We start from the raw sequence: 19,695 nt of genomic DNA on the forward strand, positions 1-19,695 counted from the left end.
AGAAAGTCATCCAGTTACCATAAAGACTTACGTAGGATAAAGGTCTACTGTGTTGACTTAACATAGACAATAGTTTTAAGTTGAAAATCTCTGAGCAAAATGTTTTACAAGGCCTATGTTTAAGAATACTGACATACAAGATCTCTTTTAAAGAAAAACCAAGACTGGGTAACAAGCACAGATTTGCAGCCTAAGACCCTTTGGTGTGCTACAGGTAAGCAGCATGGCTTCTTTGCAAACTTTCAGTTTTTACACTAGTATAAAATTAAACTGAATGACTCCCCTCAGTCTTTCCTGGCTTTATTCTCTCCTCGTCAGTAATAGGTACAGACAACATGCTTTATTTAGCTGACTCTCATCGTCTCTCCAGGGCCACAGTGTCAAGTACAATGGAACTAGTGAACGTTCTTGAATGCGCAGCGACACAGAAAGAATGCACTAAGAGCCCCAAAGAATCTGAAGATGACAGTGGTTCTTTTTCTAAACTCCCTAACAATACTGCCAAAGCATCAAGCCTCTTTCTCAGATACACTTTGGCTTGCCTTTGTAAATAATAGGTGAAAAGAACATGACACAGAGCACATGGTCAAATCCCAGTTAGTATGAACACACAGATTAAGTTTCCACTCATGGATCAAAGAATGAATTTTATTTACATTACTAGTAGATTGCAGCTGCTGTAGTTACTCTGAGATAGATTATTTTGCCAATGACAGGAAAAAATATCTTCCAGTATCTTGTTTAACAACTGTAATTTAATTGCTTAGTTATAGAGTATAGAGTAAGAAGCAATTAATGAATCTTGGAAATAAAAAATATGTATATATCACCCTGATGCCCAAGCCAAAATATATCTAAAAACAAATTTTCTTGATTTCTATTACTCATAAAAATAAAGGAAATATATTGCAAGTACTTTTCTTTATAGACAATTTCAGTTAGAAAACAATAGTTTAATGAAAACAATACAGTGGTTCCCGTGAGTGCTGAGGCAAAGGCAGAAGTATTCAAACCTTGACAACACACTGCCAGACAACTGAAGATAATGCCTCAACGACACCTGTTATAGGCAAGAGCTAGATTTTTTTACACATCTCAATTTTCTCTTACGAATTTTTTATCTTATGTCTGAGATAAATACAGGTCAATAAGTTTTGAGCTTGAGTTGTAGTTAAGAACCCCTTCTTTTGGCTTGCAAAATGTAACCTTTTGACTTGATAATTCCTCTGCTTTTCACAATGACGGAGTATCTCAGCAGCCACAATGGCACCCACTCCTGGGCTTCGATGTCGGGGATGCTTTCCTGAAGAGCTTCTTGGAAACTCGCCTCAGAAAGCAGTTCTAAAACAGCAATCCCAACAAGTCAGGTCTGAAGACAAAAGCTCTTGACTATGTAAGTAAGCATTTCAACAACAAAACTGAGTACAGGGTCAGAAAGTTAGCTGCTGGCAGCATGCTTGCCGAGAGTGCACCTGGTATTGTTTGCCCCACCCACATAAACCAGCTCTGATGGCACAGAGCTGAAACTAAGCACTTGGGGGTGGAGGCAGGAGGATCAGAAGTTCAGGTCATTCTTGGCTTTATAGTGGCCTCCAGGCCAGCATGGCTGCAGGAGACCCAGTCTCAAAAGACGAACAACAAAACTGAATATAAAATACACGTATCCTCTAAGCTGAACTACAATATTAAATGCCATCAGTTCTTTTAAAACACATCCCTGCACCCCAGTTTCTTTAGTTCATAACTTTTGGTTAGGGAATCTGGAGTCTGCAATTTTTGAAGATCTCCAGGAGATTCTAATGTACAACCAGGGAAAATACAAGAGAGTCCAAAGGGAAAAAAAATCAATCCTAACCCTATTAATAGCATTTCTATTACTGTATATTTCATCAGGATTTTTTTCTAGTATGTGCTCATCTACACACACACACACACACACACACACAGAGAGAGAGAGAGAGAGAGAGAGAGAGAGAGAGAGAGAGAGAGAGAGAGAGAGAGGATGATTCGCACAATATTATATTTAATTACATGGGAAAATAATAACACAAGCACAAAAAGGTATAACTACAGAAGAATTTAACTCCCCATTAGTATATCTGGTATATATCATAACATAGTCTTCAGCACTGGCAAAAAGAAATCAGTTTTACTCTGACCTTTTGCTTTGGCCACAGCACAATATCTAAGTACATTCATCAGAGCATTACTCCCATTGCTTAGGAAAAAAAAGAGAAAACAAGTGGTGTCTAGAGAAATGGTTTAGTTCATTCCCATGCTCTGGCATAGGATCCTGCCAATTGATTTACAACTCCACCACGGCAGAGACAAAACTAACACTGTATGTTTTAAATTAACAATAATATTTACATTTAACAACACTGTACACTTATCATAGCACATACTTAAGATTTCAACATTTGTTTTCTTTTTGTGTTTCTAAAATTTGTGTGCACAATGTTGGGATCAAACCCAGGCTGTGTGCATTCTAGGCAAACATTCCATCATTGGCCTGAACCCCCAGCCCCCAAACAAACAGCTTTTGTTCTCCATAAGAGAAAACATCAGGCTTACCTTTTGGGTCATTATGAGTCAGTAGCTGTATGTCAAACTGTTTAGCAAATGCCGTTAAATCTGGTGGCATCACACAGCAGGAGGCAAGATTAACTTGATTACTATTTGGTTTTACCTAAAAGTGGAAATAAAATGAACTGTATTAAATTATGTCATATAGAACACAGAAAGCAGAAAACTAATATTCACAGTAGCTAAGAAACAGAACCAGTCTACATGTCCATCAACAGAATGCATACAGAAAACATGATCCACAAACACCATGAGTTCCAGTCACCAGAGAGGAAAGGAAACTGTGACACTGGCTGGGCAATAACCAGAAGCAATCACGTGACTGAAGTAGGCTGGGCACAGAAGAGTCCTCTGCACGTTCCCTCATGTCAGGCTCTGTGGACACCTGTGTATGCGTCTAGGGCATTACTTAGAAAGTGGAGGGAGAGCTCTTGACAGGGTGAAAGAGAAGAATGGACTTCAGGGAGGAGGAAAGGAAGGAGCCCCCCAACGAAGTATGGTGAGAGGGGAATTAATTAGAACTTAGTATACTGACATATATATATGAAAATGCTATCATGCTAGCCTATTGCTTTGCATGCTTAGTTACACAATTTTGTGTCTTCGTCTGCACATGTGTGTAGAATGGTGCATGTGGAAGTCAGAGGTTAGTATCAGGCAATTTCCTCAGTCACTCTCCTCCATATTTTTGGAGACAGGGTCTCTCACTGAACCTGGAGCTCACTAGTTCAGCCAGACTGGCTAGCCATCCATCGATCTCCAGGGAATCTTCCTGTCTCTGCCTTCTCCAGGAGCTGGTATCACAGGTAGATGTTACCTCGATAGATATTTTTAATGTGTGCTTTTTTGGGGTGCTAGGAATTGAACTTAGGTCCTCATGCTAATATAGCAAGTATCTAACTAAGTCACTTCCCTAGCCTCCACTTTTTAAAAAAGAAAGCAATAAATTTTAGAACATAAAACCATATTTGACAATTCTTCACTAATAGAATACTTTTGCATGACTACCTGTATTAATATATGCATTCCTAATCCATGTTAGTGATAATGAGGAAAACAGTTCCAGGTTGAGGGAAAAACGAAAACATAATTATACTTACCAGTAAGATTCAAATTAAAGCCTGCTGGAATAATTAATAGTCCAGTACATCTGACTCTGAAGCAGTGATTCTAAGTGTAATGGTTTTAGCAACAGGGAATCTCAAGATATAAACTGTGGCTACTATGGCTACTACTCAGGCATTTAAGGAAACTCCTAACTTCCAGCAGCTGTACTGGCTAGCTGTTATATCCTTCCTAGATCACTTAGTCCCCAGCTGTATCTTGGCCACATACTGCTACCAAGTCAACAAGAGAAGGAACAATGCAATCATCCTGCTTGTCATCAACTCTGAGGAAGCAGCTGAGAATGAAATAAAAGAAATAGAGACAAGATATAGGAAATAAACGTAGGGTGTGGGTAACCTCCCTCATAACTTTGTAGGTTCACAGAGTGGAGAGATGGCTTTATGATTTCTTCCCCAAATCAGGTTCTATAGACTAAGTCTAATACCTCTTACTTAATAGGAAAATACTGGCCGGGCGGTGGTGGCACACGCCTTTAATCCCAGCACTCGGGAGGCAGAGGCAGGCGGATCTCTGTGAGTTCGAGACCAGCCTGGTCTACAGAGCTAGTTCCAGGACAGGCTCCAAAACCACAGAGAAACCCTGTCTCGAAAAACTGCAAAAAAAAAAAAACAAAAACAAAAACAAAATACTGTTACATTTATTTCCTTACCTAAGAAATCAGAGCCATAATGCCCACAGTGTAATATTTTCACCACATGTAAAACTGACTGAATGGTTTAATTCACTTGCTCTGAACACTTAGCATTTAGTGTTTCCTTCTTCCATTTTAAGCAGGATGAATACTCAGTTCAACAAGACATACCCAACTCCAAACCTAAGCTCCTACTGCCTTAGATAAAGCCCGTCTCCGAGCTCCCACGTGTAGAGTCAGCCACAGTGAACATGCACTAATGCACGCTGCTCCACAGCTGTAGCAGGTGTTGGCATGCAGACGCCCTCTACCTGTGCCCACTGGTACAGCTGCTCCAGCTGTGTTTTGTCGAGGTCAGAGGTGCCGATAGCAACAATTTTCTTGCTCTGCACTAAGTTTTCTAGCTCCTCCCAGTAAGGCTGCAGATGCTCCAAGGAAAGGTTCACTCCATCTTCAATGGGAGGCGAAGCAATGATGACAGAGTCCAGCTGCGCAACTCCAAGGACTGAGCACGCTGACGGGAAGGAAGACATGGACAGGACAACTGTGTGTTACAGGCTAGAAACAAGTATTACCGTCTTCAGCAAAGTCCGCTGAATTCCACGTCATGAACTAGTTTTCTGTACAGTAGATTATTGCACAATTTACCTGTCATTTACAACAGGTCTCTAAGTGCCCATTCACCTACTTCTCTGTGCAGCAGACAAGAAGTCTCTGACCTGCCCTCTTCCTTGTAGTTTTCCTTCTTTACTTTTATCTAACCAGGTGCTGGAAATGAATCCACAGTATTTGTACTCTGATTTTAGTATTTTATCTATAGTATAATATTTAAAGGCCTAATGATGATTACAAAGAAATTTCATCCTCAAGCAGAGAACATTAATACATCTTTTACACTTCTATCAAAATATCACTGTATGTAATTAAAAATTAGTCCTATGCAAGTCTTTAAAGTTTGGCTAGAAGTTTAAATGGTAAAATTGAAATCATCTTATCTTCTTTATCTAGATTAAAATAATTAAAGTCCATTTTTATGAGAGGGATAAATTTTTGCTTACCCATGTCAACAGCACTTCTAGTTGATGATGAAGAATTTGATCCTACAATGAACAGCTTTGCTGGGTAACAAAGAAAAAGTCGATCACCCCATGTATCCACACCTCATTATTACTTATGTGTCCGCATCCTACTGTGCTCTCCCATGGCTTGAGCATGTCTGAGACCTCAAAGCCCACCTCCACAGTGCCACACTTGCTCTGACAAGGCCACACCTACTCCAACAAAGCCACACCTCTTAATGGTGCCACTCCCTATGAGCTTATGGGGCAAATTACATTCAAACTACTACAGCACTTATACAGTGACTGGCGTTCAACATATGCAACAAGTGTCCTTGTGCACTTGTTTATCTGTCCCCTCTTTTCTACTACCAGATCTTCCTAAAACATCTAGGTCCTGTTGCTTCTCCTGGCAAGCAGCCATTGGAGCTCCCTTAGCAGAGAAGTCCAGCGTTAGAGTCCACGATACACGCTGAAAAACTTTCCCTGGTTGAGGTTCAGCTTGATGGTAATGCATTTGTATCACGTGGTATTATGATTGGAACGAAAAGGCCATTCCTATTTTATAATCCCGTCATACGTGTCCCTGTCAATGTTAGTAATAACAGTTATTCTTTACTACTTTGTGGCAAGCACTGCCCTAGCTATGAGCCTCTTTTGTTCTTTCATCCATACTATAAAGAAGCCTGTAAAACAATTGAATCCCATTGTAGAGATAAACAAACTGAGGCTCAGAGAGGCTGAACACTTGCTAACCCTAGACTATTCTAGTCAGTAACCTATACATCCAGGAACTTGAATCTAGGCAAGCTCAGGAGTTACTGAGCTCTGCTACGCTGCCTGTAAGCTGAGGGCAGAAAGTGTTAGCTTCCCACCGCTGACTCAGCAGGCACGGACACTGCTGGATGTACGCATACATCACTCTCTCCACAGAGCTGGCTGCCCAGATTTCCTTCTGGACTCCAGGCAGTGTCTGCACTGCTCACCAACACCCAGGAAGGGGAGATCTGTTCGCTCTGCAGACACTGTTCCTAACCATCCCCTCTCCTTTCCATTTTCTACTTGAACCTTTCCACTGCTGAGTACACATAAATCACAAGAAATAGAAACATCAGCACTCCATGGTCCTCAGCTCTGACTTCCTATAACCCACTCCTCAGAGCTGACATTAGACTGGCCTTCGTCTGGTTTCCTCACTAATGACCTGGCTGTCAGGAGGAAGGATTCGCTCTCATGTCCCTCAGTTCACAGCATGGGAGAGTGACCGGTAAAGGGGGCGCTTACCAGACACTTTCATTTCTTCTCTTTCATCAGGGTTTATCTTCTCAACTGCATGGGACACGGTGCATTCCAAGACATCTGGAAACTCCTGCAGGAAACACAAGTTCAATGGACATAAAGCTAGTCCTACTGGTGGTAAAGTCTCTGATTGTCCTAAGCATTTCAGACGCAAAGATCTTTTTGAGGTCTAATGAACTTTCTAAGCATAAAGTGCAGATGTTGAGAGAGAGAATTTCTATTTTCTGGAGAAAACAGAAGAGTGTAGAGTTATGTGAGGTGTTAGAAGAGAATTTTACTTTAAAATCAATGAAAATTACCTATTTTGAATAATGGCATGTTAAAATCTTTTAAAAATCTTTGATATACAAAGTGTCTTAGTTGCTATTTCTCATTTGTAGTAGACCAGTCTGATGTTTTGTGTGAGAGAGATCAGGATTCCTTCTAACTAAGTTATGCAGAGGACTGGAGAGTTGGATTTGTAAAGGTATACTGTCAACTGAAAGCACATGCTCCTGGTGGTTCTTGCAGACAGCTACTGAGAAAAGGCATTTGCTGGATCCATAGCTGCACATCACTAGGAGATGTGTCAGTCCGCTCAAGTAAGGCTACCGAACCTTTGGATTAGGAGGTGTGGCCTTGTTGGATGAGGTGTGTCACTGGGAGTGGGCATGGAGGTTTCACAGGCCCATGCCAGGCACAGTCTCTTGCTCTGCCTGCAGCCTGTGGATCAGGATGTAAAGCTCTCAGCTACTGCTCCAGTGCCACGCCTGCCAGCTTCCTGCCATGATAGCCATGGATTACCTCTCTAAAACCGTAAGCAGCCCCCAATTAAATGCTTTCTCTTGGTCATTGTGTCTCTTCACAGCAATAGAATAGCAACTAAGACACTTTGTATATCAAAGATTTTTAAAAGATTTTAACATGCCATTATTCAAAATAGGTATTGTGCAGATACCAAAGCATAGACTGTAGGACAATAGTATATTCAGTTTTGTAACTGCAAATATTTTAAGTTAAAATAGTTATTTTCTGATATGGGATTCCCTTATGTTTGCTATGAATATGTTTTATTACCACTAGTTAATAAAGAAGCTTTTTTTGGCCTATGGCAGAGCAGAAAGTAGGTAGGCGGAAAAACTAAACTGAATGCAGGGAGAAAGAAGGTAGAGTCAGAGAGACACCATGTAACCACCGAAGGAGTAACATGCCCACATCAGTAAGCAACAGCCTACTGGCAATACACAGATTAATAGAAACGGGTTAACTTAAGATGTAAGAGCTATCTAGGAATACGGTTGAGCCATTGGTCAAACAGTATTGTAATGAATATAGTTTTTGTGTGATTATTCGGGTCTGGGTGGCTGCAAAATGAAAGAACAGTCTCTGTTTACAGTCTTCTTCAGTATAATTTTTTAAATGGCAAGGACCACTCCAATACATCACAATGAATAATCTATTAAGATAACAATAAAAAGATAGCATCTATCAGTCAGAAACATACTGCCTAAGATTTAACAAAACAAATAATGCCTTCCTTGTGGCTCCTGCACACATTATGATATCCATCACAAATCAGTACAAAGCATTGACAAAGACAGACACAGATAGCAATGGTTATTTCAGATAAACAGACATTAACCATTTCTGTACAGCACTTAGATGGTTAAAAAAAAAGAATGTCCAAAAGGAACCACTATATATATTTGTTTAAAATAGTTTTGCTATAGCCCACACTGGCTTCAAACTCAATTCTCTTGAATGGAGTTTCTCAAGGACTGGAGTCATAGACATGTGCCTGGTTGCTCTTCCATGCTTCTAACTAGTGCATGACTAAACACAAGTCTTTGTCTCAGCTGGATTTTAGAGCAGATGTAGATACTTACCGGGACTGGTAACTTCTTTGGAAATGGCCAGGTACACTTAATGAAATATAGTTCCTTACTGTTTCATGAGAAACTGACATTTAAAAAGTTGTTCCTAGGGGCAGGAGAGATGGCTCAATGGTAAGAGCATTGCCTGCTCTAAGGTCCTGAGTTTAATTACCAGCAACCACATGGTGACTCACAACCATTTATAATGAGATCTGAGGTCCTCTTCTGGCCTACATGCAGGCAGAAAACTGTACAAATAATAAGTAAATAAATCTTTAAAAAGAGTAGGTTCCAAGACAGCAAAGGCCACACAGAGAAACTCTGCCCCAGAAATAAAAAGTTGTTCCTAGCTATATTATTGGGGTGACATTCTACCAAAGCAACCTACCAGCCAAGGTGGGCTGTCATTCTTATACTAGACCGAGACACTGGTGGGTGAGGAACTAAGCAGGAAAAACCAAATGGGGAAGCAACTGTAGACCAGACTTCTGCTGGATGCTCGGCCCCGTGGCCGCTTCAGCAGAAGAGCACAAAGGGCTGGCTTTATGGCGAACTGCCTACTGGACTTCACTCACCAAACTGAGAAAGTCAACTTCCTGCTTACACCACATCTGCTTAGGCCTGCAGATTTCTGCATTCACATTCCACTTACCCGGATCAAATCGGGGCTGATTTGGGAACTCCACTCATTCAAGGTCTTTTGGATACAGTCTCGAAGCTGCAAAAAGCATCATTTTCAAGGTTAATCAACAGCTCTCCATACCCAGTACTCAGTAAAGATGCATTAGTAAGTGAAGGAGGGGAGGAGGTGTTAATAGAAAACGCTAAGCAACCCAGGCTTAGTCCTCTAAGATTTTTGTCTCCTACACTATAAAGTCAAACCTTGCTCTTATTTAGTCATTCATTCATTCATTTATTTTTGAAGCAGAGTCCACATGGCCCTGGCTATCCTGGAACTCACTCTGTAGACCAGGCTGGCCTCAAACTCACAGAGATCCTCCTGCCTCTGTTCCCGAATACTGTATTAAAGCATGTGCCACCACACCTGGACCTTGATTCGCTCCTGGCTGAAAGTAATAATCTCATTATTTTGATGGTGATTTTGTACCAGTGAAACTTTAAGACATTAAAGTATTTATAAGTAAACTACGACTTTATTTCAAGAATAAAGTTATAAAAAGACGTGGGCCAGGTTGCAGAGCACAAAACTCTAATTCCAGCATGTAGGAGGTGGAAGCAGGACAAGCTCTGCATTAAATAACTGAGCCTTTGGATCTAAGCGTGGAGTGTGAACAGAAATCACGTAAGTCCCTGTCCCTACGCTACGCTCCTCAAAAACAAATACTGTGCTGCCCTGAAGGCTCAGCAGTTACGAGCACTTGTCGGTTCCCAGCACCTACATCAGGCAGCTCACAACCAGCAGTAAGTCCAGTAGCAGGGAACTAATGCCTGCTTCTGGCCTGTGGACAACTGCGTACATGTGCATACACAGACAAGCAGCACAAAAACACACATACACATAAATAAAAATAAAATTTTAAAAAGTAACAAAGAGTAAGTATGGCCAGAGGAACTTCTAAATTAGATTTACCTGAGTTAGATTATTATAAATTCAAACCTAGGGCTGGAGAAAAGGCTCAGTGGCTAACAGCACTGGCTATTCTTCAGAGGATCCAGGCTCAATTCCCAGGACCCATTCTGCAGCTCTCGAGTGTCTGTTACCCTCAGTTTCAGAAGAACCAACACCCTCTTCTGGCCTCCACAGTATCAGGCACCAAAGTGGTGCACTGACATATATACAGGTGAAACACACATATACTTTTTTTAAAATCAATCTTGGTTCAGGGACACAGTGCAGTAACAGAGCAGCTGCCCAGCATCCCTGAGGCCAGCCTTTGATTCAGTCTCCAGTACCAAAACATGTAAACATTCAGACTCCGAGCTCAATCATGGATCTGCCAAAGAGTCTTAGAACAACCAGAACTTTCATTTTAACATTCCAATTGCTACATAATTCTACAGCCTGAAAAGCTGTCAGCATGAATCACCTCGCATCATGACAATGTGTAAATCATCTCCCAACACACAGGACACTTCTTACCTTATCTCCAGTGTTTTTATAATTTTTATACTAAATTAAAATATGCATTTGTATTTACCTCAAGGTCAGTGATAGTGGTCTCATATAAGATGTATATTTATTTAATGAGCAAAGACCTAGATATACATAACAGAAAAAATTAGAAAATGCTATTTATTACTATATTCTAAGCATGTTAGTGACATCTATTAAAAAAATATGCCATTTCATTATTCACTAAACTTACTTTTTTTTTTTTCAAGACAGGGTTTTTCTGTGGCTTTGGAGCCTGTCCTGGAACTAGCTCTGTAGACCAGGCTGGTCTCAAACTCACAGAGATCCACCTGCCTCTGCCTCCCGAGTGCTGGGATTAAAGAAAGGCGTGCGCCACCACCGCCCAGCTCACTAAACTTACTTTTAAGTTTTTATTAGATTTACTAATTTTATTTTATGTGTGTTTTGCCTGCATATATGTATGTATACCATGTGTGTGCATGGTGCCCGTGGAGATCAGAAGGCATTGGGTCCCCTGGAACTGGAGTTACAATGGTTGTGAACCACCAAGTGGGTGCTGGAAATCAAGCCCCAGTCCTCTGCAAGAACAAGTGCTCCCAGCTGCTGAGCCATCTCTGTAACCCCTCACCTAACTCATTTTTAAAATGTATTATATTGTTTTATTGTGTATTGACAGGCAGGTCTCTCCTACAGATGTGTGTCAGGAGTAGGTCTCAGGCTGTCCTGCCTGGAGGCAAGCACTGCTGAGCCACCGCATGGCCTGGCCCTGAACTTACTTCTGATCACTCATTAACCAACTCCGCAGCGAAAAGTCACCACTTTAAAGCCAGCCGAGGGTACAGAGGTTCTGAAGCCATGGCGATCAATGGAAAGGGAAATCAGTAACTAAAAGCCCGAGTTGCAAAAGCATTTTCTGAATGGCAATAGGGACCAAACTTTGGAACTCACTATTTCACCTATGACTGCTTACGATAAAGATTAATATGACATGCATTTTACCACTTAGTACAGATAATTACAAGAGGCAAGAGGGTACCATTCAAGGTAACAGAGCCACTTAGGTTAATATTTGTGCCACCCACAATAACTCATCTAGATTCAAGTTACAAGATCTGTATTGTTATGCAAAGCATAATTAAAGTCAGATGAAAACTATCTGATAATCTTTCCCACACAATTACTATATATATTTCTTTTTTTTAAGTTTTGGAGGCTTTTATTTTGTTTTTTAGCTTACAAAGAATTAAGTTTCATTTCTGTGTTTTTCAGAACAGAATTTGCTGTTCCTTTCCTCCTTATTCCCATTCCTCCCCTTCCCTCACACCCTCCTTCCTCAATTCCTCTCCACTTCTTGCTACACACGACCTCTGCCGTCTTCAGCACCTCCTGTCCTCCTCATGGCTGTCTCATTTTAGCCTATCTTCTCTTGCAGCTCCTTATTTACACAGCGTATGTATAGAAGAAGTCAATGTCCTCTTATAAACCAGTGAGCGCCGACACAGCAGGACGGATTAGAGGTGAACAACCGATGCGCAGCGCTTTAGCTCCCATCTTGAAGTATTTTAAGGTCCTTCCCTCTGGGAAGACGACTGGTTCATACAGTAAGGCCCTGCTGATGAATCCCCCAACCAAACAAGACAAACTCACCTTTAAAGAAGTGGCCTCTTTTCTGAAAGCATATTTGCAACAAGTATTTAGTAAATGGACACCAGGCCCAGATACAATACTAAAACCTCCTGCGCTTTGAGTTGTCATTCTAGAAGTGACAAGAGTTAAAAGAAATAAATTGTGGGCAGTGTGGGAAAATTCAGAAGAGCATAAGGAGTGTCCGGAGGGCAGGAACTCTAACTTAAGAGAGTGCACAAAGACTTGACTGTGAAGAAAGACCTCGGAGCGGAAGTAAGTGAGCAGAGAAGTGATGTGGAAGAAACTCGGGTAGATGAGCAGTAAGACCGAGTACTGAGGTATAGTCTACGCGGGGAAGCAGTGTGGGCTGCACTTGACCGGCGCACAGTGGTCACAGGAGTGGGAGCAGGCAGACAGAGAAATCTGCCTGTGATTCCTTGTGGCTCCTGGAAGCTTGGTGTATTTTTAGGGGGAAAGTAGTATCTCTCTGACTTAAGCTGAAAGAGATCTATCTGGCTGTTCTATTACAATCCACTGGAATTGTCCAAGATAAAGTAGGAATTCCCACCAGTAACAGCAATTCAAAAATAGTGATGGCTTCCCCAAGAGCCATAGCAGTGGAGGGAAGCAGGAAGTCCCGGAAGTGCATTCATGGCATCAGTAGGGAGTTGAAAAGTGACTCCAATTACCTAGTCCAGGTGACACAAGCCTGTAATCGTGGGGAGTCTGAGACAGGAATGTCATGATTTTGAGACCAGCCTGGGCAACGTATTTGAAGACTCTGTTTCAAAGAATGAATGACGAAATGAGTAAGTAAACAAACAAAAGGGAAAGGAGGGTGTAGGGGAGGAAAGGAGAGATGGAAGAAAGCAAAGCAGAAAGAAAAGGAGGAAGGGAGGGGAGAGAAGAAAGGAAGGAGTAGAGACAGATTATATTGCTTTTAGCCACAGCTGCTAGGTGACAAGTACCACCGAGATGGGAATAAAGCATGAAAAAGAATTGCAGAAGTGAGTTTTGGATATATGAGGCTGGTGGTACCTATGGTTCAATCCCACTCAGAACTCAGACAGCTCAGGCAGGGCGTGCTGGCGCGTGGAAGATAGTGGCAGCAGATCTCTAAGAATCTGAAGTCAGCAAGCTCTGTATAGTGAGTTTCAGGCCAGTCGGGTACACAGTGATTCCTTGTCTCAAAAACAAACAGAAAGTTACTGCCGATGCCCTGAGTAAAGAGTGGAAGGGTAATAAGGTGTGATCAGTGGTGGGGATGGCAAATGAGGTCTCTTCATGAAGCAGGCTGTCTTGATCTTCATCAGTGTGGACATGCTGTTGAGCAAGGGGCATTCTTACTATAGACCGAGGAGAACTGCAGCAAGAAAGCGCATGTTTGGGGTGCATTCTGGATGCCAATTTGAGCGTTCTCAACTTGGATATTGGAGAGAGAGAGAGAGAGAGAGAGAGAGAGAGAGAGAGAGAGAGAGAGAGATATTCCCCGACTGCCAGATCCTACTGTGCTGCGGCAGTTGAGGCCCAAAGAGCTAGCAGAGCCCTCAGCCTTCTCAAGCCCTGTGAAGATGAGGTCCACTAACGCTGCCATAAAGCCCTTAAACAAAGAAGGCGAGAAGCACCCACGGTTCGCTATCTTGTCATTCTACCTGGAACACAATCACCAACTGCTCTGAAGAAACGATAACTAGGAAAAATGAGGCTGCAGAATACACTAAGCTTTTGGACAAGAGAATGAAGAATGTCAAGGAATAACATCAGGGACAGACTGCCAAGACATGCAGGCTGTCCTCGCTGAGAGCCTCTACTTCTGAGTCTGGACAAAATAACAATCTCTGAGCCTTCCTTCCTAGCCCATCTCCTTTGTGCCCACCTCTCCTGCAAGAGGCCCTGAGAAAAGGAATTTAGTTGAAGCACAAGACAAAGACTTGAAAATAGCAACTGTTCAAGGACCTTAAAGAGGACGTGAGTAAATGTCTTAAAATGAAGAAGACTGTTAATACACAGCTGAATATGAAAACAGTACAGAATATTAAAGTAGTAAATGTCTGAATGAAGAAGATGGTTACTACACAGCTGAATATGAAAACAGCACAGAACATTAAAGTAGAACTGAACAAAGAAGTAGAATCACTAATGACAACCCAGACTAAAATAAAACTCAAAATGAAAAATGAAGGCTATCACACAAAGCTCTTGGCGATGAGCGCCTCGTTCAGCTTACCTCAGAGCAGCCACTTCTGAGAGCAGATGGGAAGTAACAGACCAAACAGGACAATGTTTACAGAGTACAGACTTGGAACCAGAGCCCTAAGTGATGACTTCACCTTCTCAGAGCTCAGGGATCTGGGCAGAGGTGGAGAGACTGGAGGAGCCAGAGGGACGGGCGACTCCAAGCACACACAGTGTCTTCCAGGCACACACATATAAACACTCAGACCGTGGCAGCACACAAGACCTGTACAGGTCCAAGCCAGACGGGTTCCCAGCACTAGGAGAGGGAGTGGACCTTGAAGCTATGTGCAGTTGATACCAACTGGCAAAGAGAAAAACATCCATCAACCCAACTCCAGGGCAGGCCCCACAACTCCTCGGCTTTTTTTTTTTTTTTGTGAACTGTTTTGCTTTGTCTTGTTATGTTTTGTCTTACTGGTCTTTTGTTTGTTCATTTTGAGGTTTGGTGGGCTTTTCTGTTTTTTGAAAAGAGAAAACAAAGTTGGATGGGTAGGGAGATGGGGAGGATCTAGGAGCAATCACAGAGGGGAAATATGATCAAAATACATTGTTTGAAAAAATAAATAAAAAATATTAAAAAATTCAAAAAAAAATAAGAATCTTTAAAAGTGAAAAAAAAATTATCAGGCCTTGAAAACAATAGTGGTTCTTTATTGTTTTCCAATTTCCTTAATCTCATCAGTGAAGCAGAACTGTTTCAAACAACACATTCTTTATGCCAAGCCTGAGGAGACGGCTCTGGAGGTAAATACCTGCTGCACAAGCGTGAGGACCTGAACTCACATCCCAGCACCTAGGCGAAAGCCAGGCGTGGTGGTGGGGGCCATAACCTGTCGGGGGGGGGGGGGCATGATGGAGTGAGACAGCCTAGTCTAACCAATCTGTGAGCTCTGGGCTCAGTGTGACACCCTGTCTAAAAATCAAGATTGAAAGTAATAGAGGAAATTATCAGGCACCAGCCTCTGAGCTCACACACAGGAGAGAATTCTGTGTAGAAACAAAACACATCCACCGCATTCTAACGAATCTGCTATGACTTCCTCACAACATGCTGACCTTCTAGGGGCTTCTCCTCAACATGTTCAAGTTTTAGCTTCTGTCCGACTCTTCTGAAACATCCTGAGTAAAACACTATAGACCATGACAAATCCCTCTGAATAGTGCTTTTCACACTGCACATGACTGCACTTAAGTCTCCATCTTTAAAGAGCTGGAGGGATGGCTTGGTGGTTATGAGCACCTACCGCTCTTGCAGATGGCTCAGATTTGATTCTCCACACCCATAAGGCGGTTCCCAATCACCTGTGATTCCACAGGGATCTGACACACCCACATGCACAAACACAGAACATAATTTAAAAGTCAATAATATTTTTATAAATGGCAAATAATGTTGAGGAATAAGAGTCATTGAATTAGCTGGGTCACTTTAGCCCAGGTTATTTATTTATTTGCTTATTTGTTTTTGTTTCTTTGAGACAGCGTTTCTCTGTGTAGCCCTGGCTGTCCTGGAACTCAATCTATAGATCAGGATGGCCTCAAACTCAGAGATCCCTGCCTCCAAGTTCTGGAATTAAAGGCATGTGCCACCATGCCTGGCTTAAAAAAAAAAATCAAGTTTTATAAAGTTCAACAGGATTGAAAAAACATCTACTATACAGTATGCAGGGATTAATAATCTTTTGTGCAACCTGTTCCTAATGTGGGGATAAACACACATATTGTATAATGTTTTATTCTTTTGTCTTTTTGAGGGGCCCACCGCCCAGCTCCCAAATAAATCACACACAGAGGCTTATTCGTAGTTATGAATGCCTGACCTTAGCTTCTTTCTTGCCAGCTCTTCTTAACTTATGTTATCCTGACTACCTTCTGCCTCTGGGTTTTTATCTTTCTATATTTCTGTATACCTTTCTTTACTTCTTTCTCCCTGGCTTGCTGTGTAGCTGGGTGACTGGCCCCTGATGTCCTCCCCTCCTTGTTCTCTTATGCCTTCTCTTTCTCAGTTCTCCTATTTATTCTCTGCCTGGCAGCCCCACGCCTTCTTACTCCTGCCTGGCTATTGGCTGTTCAGCTCTTTATTAGGACCATCAGGTGTTTTAGACAGGCAAAGAATCACAGAGTTAAACAAATGCGGCAAAAACAAAAGTCACAAACCTTAAAATATTCCCCAATGCACATAGAAATAGAAACCTATGAACTGAATAGATAAAATTACTTATTATTCTCAGTCAAAAATTTTTTGAAAGTCTCTCTGATGATGATTGAGAGAGGTACTGAAATTCTCGCAGAATAAAACATTAAAAAAATTGAAAGTCACTAGTGTGTTATGGTCAGATAAGGTAAGAGAATGTTTCACCCAGTACATTGGCACTCATGGCAAAATGCCCTACTGAACTCTGGGCAGGGAGAAATGAGGGCGCTCTATACCAAAGTGCAGTAATACCTTCCGGAGAAATAGGTAAAGTGGGCAGCTTAAACAAAACATACAAACTTTCCTGGAACCTGAACACACACGGCCTAGGCAAGGGTCTCAGGTTCCTAAATCTGACTGTGCAGGCTCTCAGCTTACAGCAAGAAGGATGCCAGGTGCCGCTGTATACTCTGTCTCATTAGAAGATCCGGGGCTTGTCTCCCATCACAGACACTAAGGTTACAGTATGACATCACTTCGGAAATGTATTCTTTCCTCAGGATGTGTTTGTCTTTCTGATGGTGTGGTTGATTAACCGTCTGAGGATTTGCATATACCATCTTTCACTTCCCACAACTCGATGACAGGATATTACTCAGGGTTAAAGTTACAGACAGGAAGACGCTCTCAAAATCTACAGCTCCTAAATGTCAATGTTTTGTTTTTAAAGCATTCCTATTTATCTTATTTAGTTTCTGAGACAGGGTCTCACATCGTAGCCCAGGCTGGCCTCTTGCCTCAGCCCATTAGTCTGGGTATCAGAGCAGCGCACCATTCCCAGCTTATTACTTCCAACACATAACTGCACATCGATTTTGTTTTAAGTGCAAACGTGTTCCATATGCAATATGCCTCTGCAATTAGTTGCATGGTCCATGGAGAACTTCTACATTAAACTGTCACTTCCAGTAATCAGGGTTTACTGGGGGAGGGGGTTAAGACAGGATTAGCCCTGAAACTCGCTTATGACCAGGTTGGCCTCGAACTAAGAAACCCTCCTGCCTCTGCCTCCCCAGGGCTGGGATTTAAGGCGTGTGCCATCGTGCTGTTAGTTCTGAAGTAAATAAAATGTTAACTTCCAGTAAGTACCCCAAATCCTAACTCAGCACAATAGATAAAGAAACTAATGTCAATGATGTCAAAGTCCAGAGTACTTGTTGGTTCATCTATCGGCTAAATATTCCTTTAGCTGGCTAGGGGAGAGGGAAGGACGATGAGGATGCGGGGCTGCAGTGGCTCTGTCCAACTTCCCCAGCCAGGCAAGGGACTCTGTGAGCTGGCGAGTTGGGAGATGAACCAAGAGATTGGCGAAGGTGTCCCTCGCCTCTCGCCAAAGTGCAGTGGCACCTGCTACCGCGGGCTAGCACCCAGCTCACCGCGGACCCCCACCCCCACCCCGGGGACAGGCTCCGGGGCGGGCCGAGCCCGTCCCCACCTGCCCGAGGCCCGTGGGACGTCCCGCAGCCCCCGCAGCCCCCACTCCCCGGGGCCCGGCCCCACCGCGCTCACCTCCTCGCTGTGCGTGGACGGGCACTTTTTCCGCAGGCGGCCCCAGTTGAGCAGGTTCCCCGTCTGCAGGTGCAGAGTGCTGGCCCGCGCCAGGAGCGCCCCGGCCGCGCGGCTGTCGGTGCCCATGGCAGCTGCCGCCTTGAAGGGGGTGGTGGGGGAGACCGGAGAGCGACTGGGCCGCGGAGGGGGCGGGCTGGGAAGACTGAGGCCACGCAGGGCGCGGTGTCCCAGGCCCGAGAGGCGAGCGCGAGGCTGCCGATTCCGCGCGGCCACAGCCCGGTGTGTGAGCTCGGGCCCGAGGAGGCCGGGCGGCGACCGAGAGGCGGTCCCGGAGGGAGGCGCTGGCGCGGACGGCCGCTGCGGCTTCGGCGGCCACCGCCGCCAGGAGGGAGCTGTTTCCTGGAAGACAATGACTAAGCAGAAACCGAAGCCGAGAAAGTGCTTCGTAACCGTTACTCGTCCCGCGGCGGCCCAGGGGCGGGGCGCGGAGGGCCGGCGGGGCGCAGGCCCGCGGGTGACTGGCCCTCGGCCTGCGGCGGGCGTGGCGCCAGGCGAGCGGGGCGCGGGCGGGAGGCGCCGCGGGGAGCGCAGCGCGCGGAAGGGCGCCCCCTGCCGGCCAGAGCGCGGCGCGCGGCCTACGGCGCCGGCGCCTCCGGAGAGTTCATGGCCCCCGGGAAGCGCTCCCCAGCCAATGGCTGCCGCGCTGCCGCTCTGGGCACGGCCTCTTGATTAGACAGCCCGAGATCCATCTTAGAGGGCCCGCTTGGTTTTATGTCTCCTAGGCGGGTGGGCACGTGCCGGCGTCCCCCTCCCCGCGCCCTGCTATGGTTTTGTTTTGCTTTGCTCAAGAATCTTTCTCCCGAACTGGTGACTCTATTTGCTGGTACTGTATGAAGTCAGAGAATACACTAGCTTTCCCTTTCAGAAGCCTATAGGCCTAAGCCCACAAAACGTTAAATAATAAGACTACCAAAGGGCGGTTAGTTTCCAGATAAGCAAAAAGAGCAGATGATGACAGAGAAAACTTTATCACCCACACTCTTACAGGCTGTGATTCTTCTCCATCCCCTTGGGGTGTAGACTGGATATCCTATCAAATGGACCGTTTATAAAGCTTCATTCAAGAAACGTTCACTTCTGTTGACACGGGTCAGGTATGTTAGAACCACTTGAGGTTTTCATTGTAAGGGGGCAAAATCTTCTAAAGGGAAAAACGGATCGGAGTTGGTAAACTTGTAAGAAATAGGGAAGACAAGATTAGACGATCCAGAGAAGGTGAGGCTGAAGTGGATTAAATATTTGTGAGCCCAATGAACAAGAATCCGTGGATGAAAACAGGGTTATGTCGGAAGCCAGGCCTAACATGACCTACTTCATACATAGAAACACCTGCCTCTTCTGCTGAATTTGCTGAGATATCGTATTTCACTTTTTATGTATTCTCTTAAGTCTGTGTAAATAATACTTGGTTAAAATTT

At 43.7% G+C, this 19,695-nt stretch overlaps 1 protein-coding gene across 1 annotated transcript; it reads right to left on the reverse strand.

Moving 5' to 3' along the window:
- Nucleotides 1-627: 627 nt before the first annotated feature.
- Nucleotides 628-18,732, reverse strand: Gclm (glutamate-cysteine ligase modifier subunit). Its single transcript, XM_075981476.1, has 7 exons — nucleotides 18,218-18,732; nucleotides 9,208-9,273; nucleotides 6,688-6,772; nucleotides 5,404-5,463; nucleotides 4,657-4,859; nucleotides 2,575-2,689; nucleotides 628-1,341 (listed from the first exon to the last, which is right to left on the reverse strand). The coding sequence occupies exons 1-7, from the start codon at nucleotides 18,341-18,343 to the stop codon at nucleotides 1,172-1,174; spliced, it is 825 nt and encodes a 274-aa protein (XP_075837591.1). The 5' UTR covers nucleotides 18,344-18,732; the 3' UTR covers nucleotides 628-1,171.
- Nucleotides 18,733-19,695: the final 963 nt, after the last annotated feature.

Source organism: Microtus pennsylvanicus, chromosome 7 (assembly GCF_037038515.1).
Source record: "Microtus pennsylvanicus isolate mMicPen1 chromosome 7, mMicPen1.hap1, whole genome shotgun sequence".
NCBI classification, from domain to species: domain Eukaryota; kingdom Metazoa; phylum Chordata; class Mammalia; order Rodentia; family Cricetidae; genus Microtus; species Microtus pennsylvanicus.

What these genes read in the sequence shown, in the direction of transcription:
- Gclm (XM_075981476.1), bottom strand. Translation starts at nt 18,343, where the DNA reads ATGGGCACCGACAGCCGCGCGGCCGGGGCGCTCCTGGCGCGGGCCAGC. An exon ending in TCAGCCCCGATTTGATCCGG is followed by an intron (nt 6,773 to 9,207) that starts GTAAGTGGAATG and finishes TGTTTCCTGCAG; the next exon opens with GAGTTTCCAGATGTCTTGGA. An exon ending in AGAAGAAATGAAAGTGTCTG is followed by an intron (nt 5,464 to 6,687) that starts GTAAGCGCCCCC and finishes TTTGTTACCCAG; the next exon opens with CAAAGCTGTTCATTGTAGGA.